The 18181-nt window shown below is 47.3% G+C and overlaps 1 protein-coding gene across 6 annotated transcripts in view; it reads right to left on the bottom strand.

Annotated features, from left to right (window-relative positions):
- Positions 1-875: 875 nt before the first annotated feature.
- Positions 876-18181, bottom strand: part of MYOCD (myocardin) — a 108722-nt gene continuing 91416 nt past the window's right edge. For all 6 annotated transcript variants that reach the window (XM_086686055.1, XM_086686054.1, XM_086686057.1 and 3 more), the window contains 5 exons: positions 13612-14496; positions 11519-11662; positions 8891-9019; positions 5574-5631; positions 876-3315 (listed from right to left, as the gene is read on the bottom strand). In XM_086686055.1, the coding sequence (XP_086542181.1) occupies positions 2762-3315; positions 5574-5631; positions 8891-9019; positions 11519-11662; positions 13612-14496 (1770 nt within the window). In that variant the 3' untranslated portion in view covers positions 876-2761. The remainder of the gene's footprint in view (positions 3316-5573; positions 5632-8890; positions 9020-11518; positions 11663-13611; positions 14497-18181) is intronic.

Genomic DNA, 18181 nt, shown 5'->3' with positions numbered 1-18181 from the left:
TGACAGTGCACAGTCTTACAAAGCACAGCGGCCTCCTGACCAAGTCTAGTCCTTCTGCTAGAAATACCCAAAGGGAACCATAATTAACGCTCAGGCCAGAGTCTCAGAGTAGGGACACTGTTTGTTTTCCAAAGGCAGCAAAGGGAGAAAACATAAACATACAAATGGTACAACGTGGGCACATGAAACATGGGCTGACCAGCAAGCTTCGTCAAGATCCAAAATAAAACTCTGACCTCCGAGGGATAAGCACACGTGAGGAATGCGCGAACAAAGTTTTCTTCCCCGTATCCTTGGCTTCACAGAAAACACTGGGGATTCTTTCCTCCCCCTCTAGATTTTGGGTTCCGATGACTGACGTGAACCGCGAAATGCAGAATTTAGCACGTGGATCTCTTAAAGCACAATGCAGATCAAGGAATGTAAAAACGATTTTCATGGCCCTTTGATGCTTTTCTACGAGAGACTGTATCACTAATGGGGGAGCAGTTCTGTCTTTTCACATCCATATTCTTTGTCAAGATGAGCGTGTTCATGGTAAGCAAGTGGCTGTGAGTCACCGAGCTGGAGCTGTTAGTCATTCACAGGGAGGCAACGTAGAGTCTGGTTGATTAATCGGGAACTCGTAGTGACAAAGGCCAAGTATTTCACAGCAAACTGGGGCTTCAAAGGCTTTTGGTACAGGACTCTGTGTCACTGCTTTTCAAGAGACACACAACTGCACATATATGTATAGATATATACATATCCCTGTATATATGCACACACATATGCGCACAGACATATGCATCTGTATATATCTATACACATATGCATACCTACCCTGCCCCCCCATAAGCTCTGGAAGCTTTCAGATTACTAGTCACCAAAAACACTCTGTGTTCACACATGTTTACAAGGTAACAATGGAATGACTTCTAAATCTTTGGTTTCTCCAAGAGAGAACTTCTAAAATCACAACATTTTTGGTTATTTTCTCCGTAAGTGCACAGTGAATTTTTTTTTTTTTTACAAAAGAAGAAAACAGTGCCTTAGTGATTTAAATTAAAACAACAACAACAACAACAACAACCACCACCAAACCAGCAATAGCTACTTTCTACAGCATGCAACACTAGAAAACGGTGAGCTGGGAGCCACAGTGAGCTTTAGAGAGACTGCCTTGCCACTTGAGCTGAAAACAACTCCCAGCAAAAGCACAAGATAATGAGGAACGCACACGAGAAAAATTGTCTTTCTTCCTTCCCTCGTTTTCCATGTGCGACTCTGTTTCCTTTCACCACCAAGACCTGAAATCCTCTCTCCTGGTAAATATCGTTCACATCTATTTTTACAACGTAATAATTTCCAATTTCCCCTGAACCACCCAAATTGATGACTGCAGTAAATCAAATGACTGAAGAATGAGCTTTGGGACGGAGGACCCCAAGGTTATCCTTCCCCCCTCACTGCAAGGACATTCTTTCGGCTTTTTGAAGCAAATTATGCATATGGAGAATGAGTTCTCCAGGAGAGCCTGGGAGTTTTAGCTTTTTAAAATATGGCTTATTAGGGGTATGGCACCTTGTTAGATCTGGAGTCCTCTCCTGTCCAAGTTGGGGCAGAAAAAGAAGGAGTTTCAAAAGGGGAGCAAGAAAAGATTGGTATCTTGAAAGAAAAGTGCAGTGGGAGAAGATAAAACAGGTGGGCCCCCTTCCACCCTCCAAGAAAAGTTGGACTTCCATAATTAGTCATCCGGCTATAGTAATCCATGGTGTTTATTCTCATGACACGTGAAACAGTGTTCTCTATAGCTTGTCTGAATGATCCCGCCATGGCTTCCCGAAGCTAGAGATGTTCTTCCCATGTGATCATGGGATCGTCTCCAGTCTTTGAAACTAAAGGGGGGTTGTGTTGGGGAATGTTCCATATGGCAGGGGGTTTTGGTTTTTGTTTGCTTTCAGGTTCTTGGCTGTTTTGTGGTGCTTATCACCACAGAGACAGCAGGAGTGATTGGGCTACTGGTTGAGAAAGAGGGAAATTCTGGGTGGACCAAACATAGGTTCATTGTTATCAGTGACCACATGGAATCCTGGGTCCAGAATTGGAACCACCCCAATGGGGCAGCTTTGTGGCCAAGAGACACCGAGCTGATTCCACTTCCTTGGGAATGGGTTGGCTCTGTCCCTCTATTCTATCTCCAGCACCCAACTGAAGTCGGGCCTGACTTCTATTTGGAAAGACAGGGAAGGGGGTGCTGAAACACAGCCTCCACCACTGAGTGAATCTTCCAGAAACTTTGATGGTTATGCTATACTCCGTGTACTCCAAAAGAGCTACATTTCCTTTCCACAGTATAAATTCACGAGAAAAGCGTACGAAGCGCGACCACGCCCAAACAATGCCTGAGAAAAATTATGGGCTACAAAAACACTGGTGTTTGAAAAGGCAGTGAAAGAATTTTAGGTTTTTTTTTTTGTTTTTTTTTTTTTTGGCATTCTTGATCTCAGAAATCACATATCTGAGTGCACAGCTGAAATCATGAACAGTTACTGCACGTTGGTAAATATTACATTTTACATAGATCTAAAGACTCCTATTTGTTCTCATTGACTGTCACAGAAGTCTCCATCGTGTCTTTTTAATTTTCTCCTTCTCCCCTCCTCCTCCTTCTCCTCGCCTACCCCTTCCTCCTTTTGGATGATAGGAGCGTTTTTGGTTGTGTGATTTTCCCCATGGCATCCCCATGGGTCTGCCTAAGCACCTCTTCATCAGACATTATCTACCACTGCTGTAAATGAAGGTCCATGGGGGAATTCAAATTGAGATCCGTGACGTCCAAGAAATCAATGTTAAAGATGCTGGGGCCGCTGGGGCCCAGGGAGCTGAAGCTTGGTGTGGAACTGGGTGGAGTAAGGTCCAGCCACTCCATGGTTTCCCAAGGAGATTCGGTGAAGCTTAGCCGCAGCCCACTGCTGTCTGCAGAGGAAGGTGAAAACTGAGTCTGTATCGGGGAGAGGGGGCCTGGCAAGATCTCGTGCGCGCTGAAGAGGTCTTCTGCTGCCTTCCCGGAGAATCCATCCATTATCCCGTCAAAAGGAGGCTCTTCGTGCCCGATTTTTAGAAGGGCCACATCGCTCACCTTCCCCAAGGGGCTCTGGGAATTTAATAAGACTTCAAGGTGCTCATCACTGTCGGTACCATAGTGATCGAAGGAGAGTTGGCCTCCTGAAGATGAGGGTTTGGAGAGGGCGGCGTTAGGGCTTCGGGAAGACCCGGCTATCTTGGGGACTTTTTGAAGACATGAATGATCCTCCCTAGCATCAGCTGGCATCTCTGTTGGCAAAACACAATGGGGATTGTTACACTACTACCAATGGAGATGCTACACAGCGGGGATCTTTATTTTTATTTAAAAAATTTTTTTTTCAACGTTTGTTTACTTTTAAGAGACAGAGCATGAGCAGGGGAGGGGCAGAGAGAGAGAGGGAGACACAGACTCCGAAGCAGGCTCCAGGCTCCGAGCTGTCAGCACAGAGCCTGACACGGGGCTCAAACCCATGAACCGTGAGATCATGACCTGAGCTGAGTTGGATGCTTAATCGACTGTGCCACCCAGATGCCCTGACAGTGTGTTTTAGATTTGGAGGTACAAAGTCAAGAGTGGAGTCAAGGGCCATCTCTAGCTTTTTGACCTGTTTTGACCCGTTGGCCCCGAGATAAATATTAAGGAAGGAACAGGTCCTGGTGATTAAGATAATTAACTTATTTTAGGTCACATAGAAGGACTCCATCTTGGTTTTAAGAGCTGGATAGACTTAAAGTACTTTTTATTTTTATTTTTATTTTTTAGAGAGAACGTGCAAACGGGGTGGGGGCGCAGAGGGAGAGAGAGAATCTCAAACAGGCTCCATGATCAACTTGGAGCCTGACACAGGGCTCGATCCCACGATCATGACCTGAGCCAAAATCAAGAGTCGGATGCTCAACTGACTGAGCCACCCAGGTGCCCCTAAAGTACCTTTAAAAAAATTATTTTTTAATGTTTATTCATCCTTGAAAGAGAGAGAGGCAAGCACGAGTGGGGGAGGGGCAGAGAGACAGGGAGACACAGAATCCGAAGCAGGCTCCACGAACCATAAGATCATGACCTAAACCGAAGTCGGATGCTTAACCGACTGAGCCACTCAGGCGCCCCATATATGCTCAATCCCCTTGCCCCGTATTCCCTTGGCAAAACTCCACACCTGAATGAATCTTGGTTGCAAGAGAAAAATGACACAACAGAGCTGGCTGGTCTCACTTTAGATTCAAGGTGACCAGCCTACAGCTGGCACTCAATACAGCGTAGCAATCCCACTGTGTTTCTCTAGGAAACTCCATTCATTTGTGATTGATTCATGATTGCTCTTCTGTGCTTGAATCTCCCGTGCTCCCCTCCTGCACCCTCACCTTTGTTGACTGGGCCATACACTTCATTAAAAATATAAGGGTGGGGGCGCCTGGGTGGTTCAATCAATTAAACGTCTGACTCTGGCTCATGGTCTCATGGTTTGTGGGTTCGAGCCCCGCGTCAGGCTCTGTGCTGACAGTGCAGAGCCTGCTTGGGATTCTCTCTTTCCCGCTCTCTCTGCTCCCCCCAAAATAAATAAATAAAAGAAATATGGGGGGGGGGTGTCTGATAGTCCCTCTTATCTTTCCATCACAAAAGTTATAAAGATACAGACTCCTGTGACCATCTGTTCCTTCTTACTCTTGCTACACACAATGGAGAAACTGCCTGTTCACTCTTCTGTTTTCCATCTCCCTTACCAGACTGCGAGTTCCATAAAGGTAGTCTTTGTCTGGTGCAGCATTGAGCCAGTAAATGCCTGCCTACTCCTTCTCAGAAACTTTATTATTTTTTTATGGTTATTTTGAGAGAGAGAGAGCATGCGTGCATGCATGTGAGAAGGGGAGGGGCAGAGAGAGAAGGAGAAACAGAATTCCACGAATCCTAAGAATCCACGCTGAGCCTGGAGTCCGATGAGGGGCTCAATCTCACGACCAGCCATGAAGTCGTGACCTGAACCGAAATCAAGAGTCGGACGCTTAACCGACTGAGCCACCCAGGTGCCCCCATTTTTAAAAGCTAATAAATGAATCACTGCAAAGGAACCCAAAAGAACACGTTGATCTTTTTTTTTTGGTGTTGTTGCAAGCGTGCATGATGTCTGCACCTGAACAGACCATCCAGTGGGAGATCGCTGATTGAATTTCATTTCGAGGACGTGGCACAAAACTTGCTTTATCTGCTCTCTTGTTATAGGGAGACTGGGATTAGAAGAGCCAACAGAAATGGAGTCACAAGGCAAAACACTTAGGGAAGTAGGGTAAATAGGGTCAAATGATTGGTGAGCAAGTTCTTTGAGCAGGGGGACAAATCATCCATTGTGCCTTCTTTCCCCCACTCCAGCGTGGACGGAGAGCTCCCACGCAGAGATATTCTACCCATCCGTGGCTTTTGGTGAGCATCCGACCTTGGTCCTGAGGGTCCACTGTCTAGAGCACATGCAGGTACCGGGCGTTCCAATGGGCAAGACGGGCAGTCTTACCTCCACTTTCAATGAGGACATCCAGGAGATCATCTATCTGCTGACTCCGAGTCACTTGCTGTCGCAAATTAAGCAGAAGAGAACGGAGAGGTTAGAAGGCTGGCTCCCTCTTCTGTGGGAAACCATTAGGAACAGGACTACAGGTTTTTGAACTAGGTTTGGTTAGGGTATCTTTTTCCCCCTCAAATTGTGATAAAAATACAACACAAAATTTACCATCTTCATCGTTTTTTCAAGCAGACAGTCCAGTGACATTGCATACCTTACAGTCACATTATTTATTTATTTCCTTTATTTATTTTTGAGAGAAAGAGACAGAGCATGAGTGGTGGAGAGGCAGAGAGAGAGAGAGAGAGAGAGAGAGAGAGAGAGAGAGAGAGAATCCGAAACAGGCTCCAGGCTCCGAGCTGTCAGCACAGAGCATGACGCGGGGCTTGAACTCACAAACTGCGAGATCATGACCTGAGCCGAAGTCAGACGCTTAACCAACCAAGCCACCCAGCTGCCTCTACAGTCACGTTATTGTGCCACCTTCACCCCCATCCATCTCTAGAACTTTTCATCTTCCCAAACTGGAACTGTCCCCATTCAGCACAAACTCCCCATTCTCCTCCCCATAGCCCCTGACAACTTCGGTTCTGCTTTCTGTTCCTAGGAATCTGCATCCTGTTCCTAGGAATCTCACAACTCTAGATACCTCTTATAAGTGGATTCACACAGTATATGTCCTTTGGTTACTGGTTTACTTTGCTGAGCATAATGTCCTCTGGGCTCATCCGTGTTGCAATACCTGTCAGAATCCCTTTCCTTGTTAGGCCTGACTAGCATTAATTGTGTGTGTTCACTGCATTTTGGATAACCATTCATCTGTCAGCAGACTTAACGGGATGCTTCCACCATTTGTGAATGAAGTGGCCATGAGCAAGACGGTAACCGACTGTGCGACTGAAGCTCAAGGTTAACTTCAGACAGGAAAAGGACTGAATGAAACAATTGACTACAACAAGAGAAGGGGACAAGAAGGCAGAGTGCTCCCAGCAGCATCCCTCAGAGCGTGTCCGGTCCTTTGAGAGGCCTCCGTTCCAGGAGTGAGGCATCTTAATCCACAGATAGTATACCCATTTTTGGCCACTCTGAAGTGACTTGGATTTGTTTCCTGTTTGGGTGCTGTGGTTGTGGCCCAAGAACGTGGCTCATACTTTCCCAGGGCATCATCGCAATAGCTTGTGGAACCCATTGACACATGTAGTGTCCACACCCCTTCCCTATGGTTCATCTGAATGATTCGGTAGAGTCTTGTTGATGGAAGTCCACTTTGCTTGACCATTTTCTTTTCTCTGGAAGCCATAAAGGATCAGTTGGTGCTTACAGATACCAGGGGTAGGTAGGAAATGGGGGGAAGAGAGACACACATGTATCCCACTCCCCTGAGAGCCCACTCTGAAATAAACAGAGGCATCAGTAATCAACACTGATGGGAGCCCTGCTCAAAGAATGAATCGTTTGCCAGTCCAGGAGGCATGAGGTTCCACAGGGTCTGACAGGTAATGTAAAAGAGCCCAATATAGAACAAGAAAGAAGGGATAAAATGCAGGAACCATGCTGTGGTTCAAAGACGCAGCGGATACTTTGTTTCAGGCGACTGTCCTCTGGCAGAAACGTGGCCCCACCATTGTTAGATCCTCTCATTTTTCCGAAGTGAAAAGCCCACTTTTTGCATAAAATCTCCTGACATTTAAAAATACTCTTGCAGCCAAGTGAGACTCAACTACAAGCCGATTTGGCTCTGTGGGACACCAGCATGCGGCAGCTGACGTAGACTGTCCTTGCTAGGTTGGGCACATACAAAGGGCCATCTGATACTTCATCCGGGCTCAAACCATTTGAAATGTGAGATCATTTAGTGCCTCTCTCTCTCTCTCTTTCTCTCTCTCTCTCTGTTTTTGGTTTTTACTTTTTATTTGGATAATTTCCCAACATAAATGACGGTAGAGTATACGACAGTCATCAATACTTTGCCAAGATCATTGGATTTTGAAACTAAGAAGAAACTCACAAAGTATCAGCCTGGCAACTGCTCTCAAATATTTGAGTAGCTATCCTGTGCCCAGACAATGTAGTCGGTGATACGCTATAGAGAACCCTTACAAAGTAGATAGGGACCCTATTTCACATAAGGGAAGTTGAGAACTTGTCCAACCTTAGTGGCAGTGACAGATGGCTGTTGGCAGTACCAAGTCCAGGCACCTGGTGTTGGTACTAAGCCCAGCCCAGCCTCTTCTCCGTCAGCCTTCTATATACAGTCAAACCTTGGTTTGCGAGCACAATTTGTTCTGGAAACATGCTTGTCAACCAAAGCACTTGTAATATCAAAGCGAATTTCCCCACAAGAAATGATGGAAACTCAGACGATTTGTCCCACAACCCAAAAATATTCATGTAAAAATGGTTACAATACTGTAATATAATACAAAATAATAAAGAGAATATAAAATATAAAGGAAAATAAACAAATTCACCTGTACTTACTTTCAAAACCTTCGTGGCTGGTATGAGGGAGACGAGAGAGAGGAGGGTTACTGCGTAGGACGACTTTCACTATCACTAACGGAAGTTGACTACAGTACGGTATTAATGAACTCTTGTCTTATACTGTATTTAGTGTAACTGGCCATAAAGCAGCAGAGGAAAGGGTCTCTATCTGCAGGCAGCCCGACCTAGAATGGAGCACAGCATTCCTAGGCTCACTCTTGGATGGAAAAGCAAAGGAATGTCCATAGGTGCCTCAAAGTGACAAAAAATACATTAATGCCAGTTGTGGGCACCTTCCAACATTCTGGAAAATCACTTTCTGCCAAACACTGTGAACTGAGACAAAGCATCCGAGCATGGGAGATGATCACCCACAATCCCGCAGAGAGAGAGAGACAGAGACAGAGAGACAGAGAGAGAGAGAGAGAGAGACAGAGAGAGAGAGAGAGAGAGAGAGAGAGAACCATTGGCTCAGTTGTGATCATGTGACGTTCAGGGTCACATACTACTCGTATTGCAAGACATGGCTCGTTTATCAAGTTAAAATTTATTAGCCATGTTTGCTTGTCTTGTGGAACACTCGCACAGCAAGTTACTTGCAATCCAAGGTTTTACTGTACATGCACTACCTTTCTACAAGTAGCATCTAGAAACTCTGCCCATCCTGGTAGGGGGGGCACCAATGCACTCAATGTCGGCACCTAAGACTGCCCGAAGTTGAATAATGAGAAACAATGCCCATTTAGGCAACCTGTTTCTCTACAGAGAACAAAACCTGTAGTTACCTGCTTTACTGCATCTTCGTACGATGGAGGCTGTGTTATCTCTGGAACTGCTGATGTTGGCTTGGAAAAAGGAGGGGAAGGAATTGAAAACTTTGGCCCTGTCTTGTCAGAAGAGTGCAGACCAGCCATCTGTGGGAGTAAGATGCAGAAAAAGATAAGTCAACTCAAGGGTCAGAGATGGGACTGCTTCGCGCTTTCAACAATAGCCAAATTAAGGAAAGAGCCTAAATGTCCATCAACTGACGAACGGATAAAGAAGATGTGGTTTCTATATACAATGGAATATTACTCGGTGATGAGAAAGAATGAAATCCTGCCATTTGCAGCAACGTGGATGGAACTGGAGGGTATTAGGCTGAGTGAAATAAGTCAGTCAGAGGAAGATACTGTGTGTTTTCACTCATGTGTGGAACTTGAGAAACTTAACAGAAGACCATGGGGGAAGGGAAGGAGGGAAAAATAGTTACAGCGAGAGAGGGAGGCAAACCATAAGAGACTCTTGAATACAGAGAACAAACTGAGGGTTGATGGCAGGGGGAGGCAGGGGAGAGGGGAGAATGGGTGATGGGCATTGAGGAGGGCGCTTGTTGGGATGAGCACTGGCTGTTGTATGTAAGCGATGAATCACGGGAATCTACCCCCCAAATCAAAAGCACACTGTCTACACTGTCAGCCAACTTGACAATAAATTCTATTAAGATAATAATAATATGAAAAAAATACAGCTTTTAAACTTCTGAAAAAAAGAAGAAATGGGACTGCTTCTGTTTTATAAACTCCAAGCTAAATTTTGGGAAAGAATTTATTTGACAGGAAAAAAAGAGCCAAGGCTTAGAAAACAACCCCAGTGTATTAATAGTACATATGACTGTGGACATATTGCTGGAGACATGATACGATGGGAACCTTGCAGATTCTTCTTTTCCATTTTTTTTTTAAATGTTTATCCATTTTTGAGAGACAGAAAGACAGAGTGTAAGTGGGGAAGGGGCAGAGAGAGAAGGAGACACAGAATCCGAAGCAGGCTCCAGGCTCTGAGCTGTCAGAACAGAGCCCGATGTGGGGCTCGAACCCACAAACTGTGAGATCATGACCTGAGCCTTGATCTTAGTCAGAGGCTTAAATGAGTCACCCAGGAGCCCAACAGATTCTTTTCCCCCTCTAGAGTGAACCACCTTTGCTTAGGAGCAAAGGAGATAAAGTAAGAGTCCAGTCCAACAGGAAGAAGTCACCCAGGAATTCCCAGAGTACTTTACCCCCTCAGGACATTTCATTCCTAACTGGTACATTTGCAGAGAGGTGGAGACATTGTTGGGGTAGCTCTTCAGGGACCAGCCTTGTGTACTGTGAGCTCCATGTTCTATGGAGTGCCTGGGCCATTTCAGGGTCTCTGTCTCCAAAGGACGCCCTGTCCATACTTGTGGCAGGTAGCACTTCTGTATGGCGGCCATCTTGCTGGCCTCCTTATTACCCCTTCCTTAGTCCTTGGGACTTCCCATATCCTGGCTCTCTCACATCCCTGATTTCCACCTGCTGGTATGTACCGCCTCTGCCTTTTCCCACCGAGATACTGCACTGTGATTCGAATTCTCTGCACCTTTCTAGACCTTTCCACAGATCCACATACCTTCCTCTTTCTCAAGCACTGTTTTCCCGCATGCCTCTATTCCAATCTTCAACTCCACGGAAACTGATTTGTCTGCCATGCGTGTCGTTTCACAAACATACCGTGCTCGTTTTAGTCCTCATGATTTCTAGAATGACCCCAGGAAATGGCTCCCTGGAACACCCTAACTTATATCTGTACATCCATTTCACTCTCTTCCAAGTGGATTTGTTTTTATCGAAATGTCATTTATGTCTGCCTTTTGTGAAATTTTTATTTTATTATAATTTGTTCTTAATTTTTAAATGTTTATTTTTGAGAGGAGGGGGGAGGGGCAGAGAGAGGGAGACACGGAATCGGAAGCAGGCTCCAGGCTCTGAGCTGTCAGCACAGAGCCTGACGCGGGGCTCCAACTCACTGATGGTGAGATCATGACCTGAGCCGAAGTCAGACATTTAACCAACTGAGCCACCCAGGAGCTCCTCTATTATTTTTTTTTTTTAAATGTTTTATTTAGTTTTGAGAGAGGGGAAAGCATGTGGCAGGGAGGGGCAGAGAGAGAGGGGGACAGAGGATCTGAAGCAGGCTCCATGCTGACAGCAGAGAGCCCAATATGGGGCTTGAGCTGACAAACTGTGAGATCATGACCTGAGCCGAAGTTGGAGGCTTAACCAATGGAGTCAACCAGGAACCCCCACCCCAATTTTTTTTAGATATTTAAATTTTTTTTTAATTGAGAGAGAGAGAGAGAGAGAGAGAGAGAGAGAGAGAAAATGCACAAGTAGGGAGAAGGGAAAAGAGAGAGAGAGAATCCCAGGCCCCATGCCCAGTGTGGAGCCGGACCTTACAGAGCCTGGGTTCTATCTCACAGTCGTGAGACCATGACCTGAGCGGAAATGAAGAGTTAGATGCTTAACTCACTGAGCCACCCCATTTATTTCTGCCTTTGAGCCTCATCATTTGGAGGACGAGGCCACAGAAGAGAGAAGAGGCAAAGTTTAGACCTGTGTCCAGGTGCCTACCTTTTGCTGGACACCTGGGCTTTTGGGACAAGGATTGCCCCCAGCGCCATGATTGCTGTCTGCTTGGGTTCCAGAGAAAGGGGGGTGGAGGCTGGAAGGCTGGGGAGAGAAGCTTGGAGGATGGCCCTCATGTGCCCCTGAGTTCTGAAAGGAAGAAGCAATGCGTTCATTGGTCACCAGCAGCATACTGGACAACATTTGCTGAGACTCCTGGTCCCTGCCCTGCTGTTTTAGCTTTTCAAACCTCCCTTAATCCCACGATCGATGTCTCAAATCTGGCTTTGTGCACATCACCTCCTGCTCAAAAACTTTCCTTGCCTCCCCTGCATCCACCGTGTAGGGTCTCCACCCGAAACCAAGTCAGGTACTATTTCTTTCAAAAGCCTGTATTCCAGTAACTGCCACGGACTTCCCTCTGTGTGCCCTGTGCATGGTACCTCCCTACCTTTTCCTACATGGAATGTTCTTTTCCCAACTTTCCTTTTTAGTTTAAAAAATTTTTTAAAGGTATTCGTTCTCAAAAATGATTTTTTGAGAAAGAGAGAGACAGAGCGTGAGTGGCAGAGAAAGAGAGAGACACAGAATCCACAGCAAGCTTCAGGCTATGAGCTGTCAGCACAGAGCGCAATGCAGGGCTCGAACCCACGGACTGTGAGATCGTGACCTGAGCCAAAGTTGGACGCTTAACCGACTGAGCCACCCAGGCGCCCCCAACTTTCCTTTTTTAAGTCTACACTTCTCATTGAGTCCAACCCCTTTGCAAAAACTTTCCTGGACCTTTCTAGCCCTTCGTGACCAACCCGCGCCCCCCTGCCTTCCCCAGTGCTTTGTGCAGCATGTAACTGCCATTAGCCCAGATCAGACATGTTATTCTATATTGTTCTTTCTCTTTTTATCATGTAATATCGTGTAACTGTTCATATCCTCAAAGAGTGCTTTGTAAACCGTGGCAAAGAAAGGAAAAGGAATTAGAGCGCATGAGGTCATGGTGAAAATTAACGAGATTACTCAGACGCATGCTTGTTAACACTGGTCACCAGTGTGAGTCTTCTTCCTATTTCCTTTCTCACCGATTTCAGAACTTTTGATGATGTAAGTTTCTTTCTCAGGTAGACTTCAGTAGACTTTCCCAATAATTCGTTAGCTTCACGGACAAGGAAAGTCTCTGATGATCACCTTGGTCTAGTCTTTGAACTATTTCCTCCCGTAAGCTGTGTCTACAACTGCGTCTCATTCCGCTTTGGCCACACGGGCCTTCCTTCCGATTCTTGAACATTCCGCGCATTCCCCCACCTCACGGCCCTTAGGCTTGCTGTTTTTCCTTTGCCTGTTAACACCTTTACCCCAAATATTCACAAGGCTTTCTCCCTTACCTCCTTCAAAGATTTGGTCAAATGGTCCTAGACCTTTGACTTAAAGTTGCAAATCTGCAAATGTCCCACCATCCCAGCCTCCTTTTTCTCCACCTGATGCATCCTCTTCTACTATGTTGTATAGTTTACCTGTTTATTTTATTTACTGTCTGTCTTCCCACGAGAGCAGGGATTTTTGTTTGGCTAGTTCAGACCAGAGACAGACCAGAACAGGGGCTGCAACATGCTAGGTGGTCAGTAACTATTTGCCCTATGCAAGCCAATGCATGCAACGAATAGTAAGGTCTGGTAGCTCCCCCCCTTTGGCTCTCTCGATGAATTGATTTGGCCCTTGCTAAGGCTCTATGCCGACGAATCCTGACAACGGGGGTTGTGGCAATCTGGCCCACCACCTGCGTTTGTGAATAAAGTTTTATTGGAACACAGCCACATGCACTCACTTGCAGATGTCTGAGTTCACGCCACAAGGGTCCGGTTGAGACCAACATGGCCCAGAGAAGCCAAAACACTCGTTACCTAGCCCTCCGGAAGGCAATTTTGCCAACCTCCATTTCAGAGAAGGGAGTCCGGCCCACCCTGAGGGCTTGGGGACGGTGGCAGAGTCCAGAAGTTGCTTTTGGTCAACCCTTCCCACCGAAACTTGCAAAGTCAGCTTTTTAGCCTTGCCAAGCCACACCCCACTTCCAGAAAGCTGGGTGCACCGGGCCCAGGCGTTCTTACCTGTGCCGCGCATGCCTGGCTGCCCACAGGTGAGGAGACCCTGTGACCCTCTCCTTGCGTGCCCCCCGACGAAGAGGGAAGGAAGTAATGGCTGTTGGGGGACGGGGGCAAGCTGATGTGCTGGGGGCTTTGGACGGCCCCCAGCGGGGAGTGCTGAGGGGAGCACTGGGGGCTGAGAAACGTGGAGGGGAGGGCGTCGGGGCGGCCCGGGGCCTCGGAGGCGCAGGGAGCAGGGCCCGGTCTCTTCCCAGGTCTCGGCTGGGGCGCAAATGGACAGCTGGGGACGGCGTCCTCCTGCTTGACCGGCACGGCCAGGAAGGGGGGCGGCCTCTCGGGCCCGAGGCCCCTCTTCTGCTTCTGCAGCTGCATTCGCAACTGCTCTACGTGCCGCTGTTCCTGCTGTAGCTTCCAGGTGAGCTCGTTGATCACCTTCTGCTTCTCCACCAGCATCTTGTCCTTCTCCGAGTCCGGCGCGTCCAGCTCGGGGGCCGGGGGGCCCGCGCCCAGGCCGCCCAGTGGGCTCTCCTCGGCGCACGCGGGGGCCGGGGACGGGTGCAGGCAGAGGGACGGGGACGCGTCGTTGAAGGTGTCCGGCAGGGACCCCGCGGCCGACAGGTCGGAGGAGGCGGGCGAGATTGGGGGGCTTGAGCTGGTGCTGCCGAAGTGGTACAAGCCGTTGGGTAAGGCGCTGGCGGGCGGGGAGGGCTGGTAGCCAGGCAGCGCGCTGCTGGGCGTCACGGGGAAGGTGACCGTCGTGATGTCACCGAAGCTGGGCACAGGGGTCCCCGAACAGTCCTGGAAGGGCCGCAGCCGGTCCATGAGCGCCGTCTTGGTCCCAGACACCGGCAGGCCCCGGAGGCGAAGCTGCTGTCTCAACTCGGACACCTGCAGGGAGACCAGGGCGTGGTGAGTGAGCTGTTGAGGGACAGTGACTTATTTATTTTTAATTTCTTATTACGTTAGGTTTTGTTTTGAAAAAATTTTTTAACGTTTTATTTATTTGCAAGAGAGACAGAGACAGAATGCGAGCGGGGGAGGCGGAGAGAGAGGAGACACAGAATCCGAAGCAGGCTGCAGGCTCTGAGCCATCAGCACAGAGGCCGATGCAGGGCTGGAACTCACGAACTGTGAGATCGTGAGCTGAGCCGAAGTCGGAGGCTTAACCTTCGGAGCCACCCAGGTGCCCCTTATTACATTAGCTTTATTTAAAAAAAAAAAAAAAATTTTTTTTTTCAACGTTTATTTATTTTTGGGACAGAGAGAGACAGAGCATGAACAGGGGAGGGGCAGAGAGAGAGGGAGACACAGAATCGGAAACAGGCTCCAGGCTCTGAGCCATCAGCCCAGAGCCTGACACGGGGTTCGAACTCACGGACCGCGAGATCGTGACCTGGCTGAAGTCGGACGCTTAACCGACTGCGCCACCCAGGCGCCCCATTAGCTTTAAATTAGCATCCCAGAATGCTCGAAATGCAGAGCTCACATGAACCATAGGGGTCACCTACTCTATTAGCCTCCAAGCCCCAGCCTGGTCCTTGTCCCCATTTTGTAGATGAGAAAACTGATCTCTGCCTGGGTTTGGCCATCAGCTGGCAACCCATCATCCCAAAGCAGGTGGAGACTCCTGGTCTTCTGCTCCTAGGTGAGTGCACTCTCTCTACCAGTCTCTCTCTGTCCCTAGTGCTCCAACCCGAGCACGTGCCCGAACCACTGGTCCTCAGACTACAGCACAGACACCCCGGCCCCGGCCTTGAGTTTCTGCTTCAGTAGCGCTGGGGTGGGGGTGAAGGGCTGAGAATGTGTATTTTTTTAATTAATTACTTTTTACTTTTATATTTTTAAGTTATTTATTTTGAGGTGGGGGAGGGGCAGAGAGAGAAGGAAAGAGAGACAGAATCCCAAGCAGGCTCCCAACTGCCAGCACTGAGTCCAGTGGGGGCTCAAACTCACCAGCTGTGAGATCATGAGTCAAGTCAAGAGTCTGATGCTTAACCAACTAACCCACCCTCAGGCGCCCCTGCATTTTTTTTTTTTTTAAGTAGGCTCCACTCCCAGTGAGGGACCCATTTCGGGGCTGGGACTCATGACCCTGAGATCAAGACCTGAGCTGAGATCAAGAGTCAGAAGCCTGGGGCGCCTGGGTGGCGCAGTCGGTTAAGTGTCCGACTTCAGCCAGGTCACGACCTCGCGGTCTGTGAGTTCGAGCCCCGCGTCGGGCTCTGGGCTGATGGCTCGGAGCCTGGAGCCTGTTTCCGATTCTGTGTCTCCCTCTCTCTCTGCCCCTCCCCCGTTCATGCTCTGTCTCTCTCTGTCCCAAAAATAAATAAACGTTGAAAAAAAAAAATTTTAAAAGAGTCAGAAGCCTAACTGGCTGAGCCACACGGGTGCCCCAAGAATGTGCATTTAAAAAAATTTTTTCTTAACATTTATTTATTATTGAGAGACAGAGCGTGAACAGGGGAGGGGCGGAGAGAGAGGGAGACACAGAATCCGAAGCAGGCTCAGGCTCCGAGCTGTCAGCACAGAGCCAGACGCGGGGCTCGAACTCACAAACCGCGAGATCATGACCTGAGCTGAAGTTGGACACTTAACCAGCTGAGCCACCCAGGCCCCCTGAGAATGTGCATTTTTAACGGGTTCCCAGGGGATGCTGATATCACTGGTCCCTGGACCAGTTTTTGAGATCCATGGTTCTACATGAACACTTTTGTCCTAATTTTAGTAACTGGCTGGATATACTGAGACAGAGAGTATGTACGGAGAAAAGAACATAGATTCAAATCCTGACCTTGCCTCTTACCAGCTCAGTGATCACTCCGTGCCTTGGTTCCCTTTCTATAAAATGGAGAGAATCATACCTTATGTGGTTTTGTGAGGCTTAAAATGGCTGAACATTTGTAAAGTGCTTGGAAAAGTGTCTTGCAAATGGTAACTGTGGTGTAAGCGTTTGCTATTATTATTATGTGGATTCACATCTAATTATTTCATCCTTGCATTTTTTATAATGTTCACAAATTATAAACTACAGATACCTAAAAATACAGGAACTAAATTAATGACGGTGCCTACAAATGATGGAATGTCTAAATCCCTTAAGACTGATGCTATATGTATTTGCTGACATACAATACTGAATAACTGTTTATGGTATATTATTAAGTGAAAAATAGTATGAATTGCTGGATGAGAGAGAGAGACAGACAGACAGACAGAGTGTGAGTGGGCTAGGGGCAGAAAGAGAGGGAGACACAGAATCCGAAGCAGGCTCCAGGCTCCGAGCTGTCAGCACAGAGCCCGACGCAGGGCTTGAACCCACAAACGGTGTGATCATGACCTGAGCTGAAGTTGGACGCTTAACCAACTGAGCCACCGAGGTGCCTTTATGTGTGTGTGCGTGTGTGTGTGTTTAAACTATGCTTGCAGATGAAAATATATGGCTAACGATAGCCCAAAATGTTAACAGTGGTTCTCCTTATCTCTAGCCCCTAAATATTTCACATAAGATATTACTTTTGTAACTAAAACAGAAAACATTAAATATCTAAATGTTAATGCCCTAAAACAGCTAGAAGACTATATAGGGAAGGGAAATACTCTTCTGATATTTTGTAGGGAAAGATCTTTTGAGCCTGAAAGCCAAGAAAGTGAACATAAAAATACTGACAGCAAAAATCAAAAACTCCAGGGCGCCTGGGTGGCTCGGTCAGTTGAGCGCCCCACTCTTGATTTCAGCTCAGGTCATGAACCCAGGGTTGTGGGATCGAGCTCCGTGTTGGGCTCTGTGTTGAGTGTGGAGCCTGCTTAAGATTCTTTCTCTTTCTCTCTCTCTCTCTCTCTGCCCCTCTCCTCTGCTCATGCTTTCAAATTAAAACAAACAAACAAACAAAAACTATCAGTCAAAAACACCAAAAAGAAAATGCAAACGCAGATAGCAATCTCAGACAAAAAAAATTGCAGGGCAAATAATAAAATGTCAGTAAAGCTCAATGCACCAAATGTGCTTAATAACGCCCCCCAAATAAACCAACACCCCAAAATGGGTCATGGACATACTCCAATGCTTCACAAACAAAAGATACATTTAAAAAAAATTTAATGTTTATTTATTTTTGACGGAGAAAGAGAGAGAGAAAGAAAGAGAGAGAAAACGTGAGTGGGGGAGGGGCAGAGAGAGAGGGAGACACAGAACCCGAAGCAGGCTCCAGGCTCCGAGCTGTCAGCACAGAGCCCGATGCGGGGCTCGAACTCATGAACCGCAAGATCATGACCTGAGCCGAAATCAGGGGTCTGATGCTTAACTGACTGAGCCACCCAGGCACCCCTCAAATAAAAATGTTTTTAAAGAAAGCTCTTAAAACACCTTGCTATTCCAAGTGTGGTCCTTGGACCAGTAGCACCAACAGCATCTGGGAACATGCTAGAAATGCAGAGGCTCAGATCCCCTCCCCATAACCTACTGAATCAGGACCTATATTTTATCCAGAGCCCCAGGTGACTCAGTGTGCACATTCATGTTTGGTAAATGCTGCCTTAGCGCACTGCTTCTGGAAGTAGATTGGTACACATATTC

The sequence above is a fragment of the Puma concolor genome, chromosome E1, assembly GCF_028749965.1.
Source record: "Puma concolor isolate L17-30 chromosome E1, mPumCon1.1.hap2, whole genome shotgun sequence".
NCBI lineage: Eukaryota > Metazoa > Chordata > Mammalia > Carnivora > Felidae > Puma > Puma concolor.
Note: the sequence above shows the minus strand (reverse complement) of the source record. Positions and strands in the feature narration are given on the sequence as shown.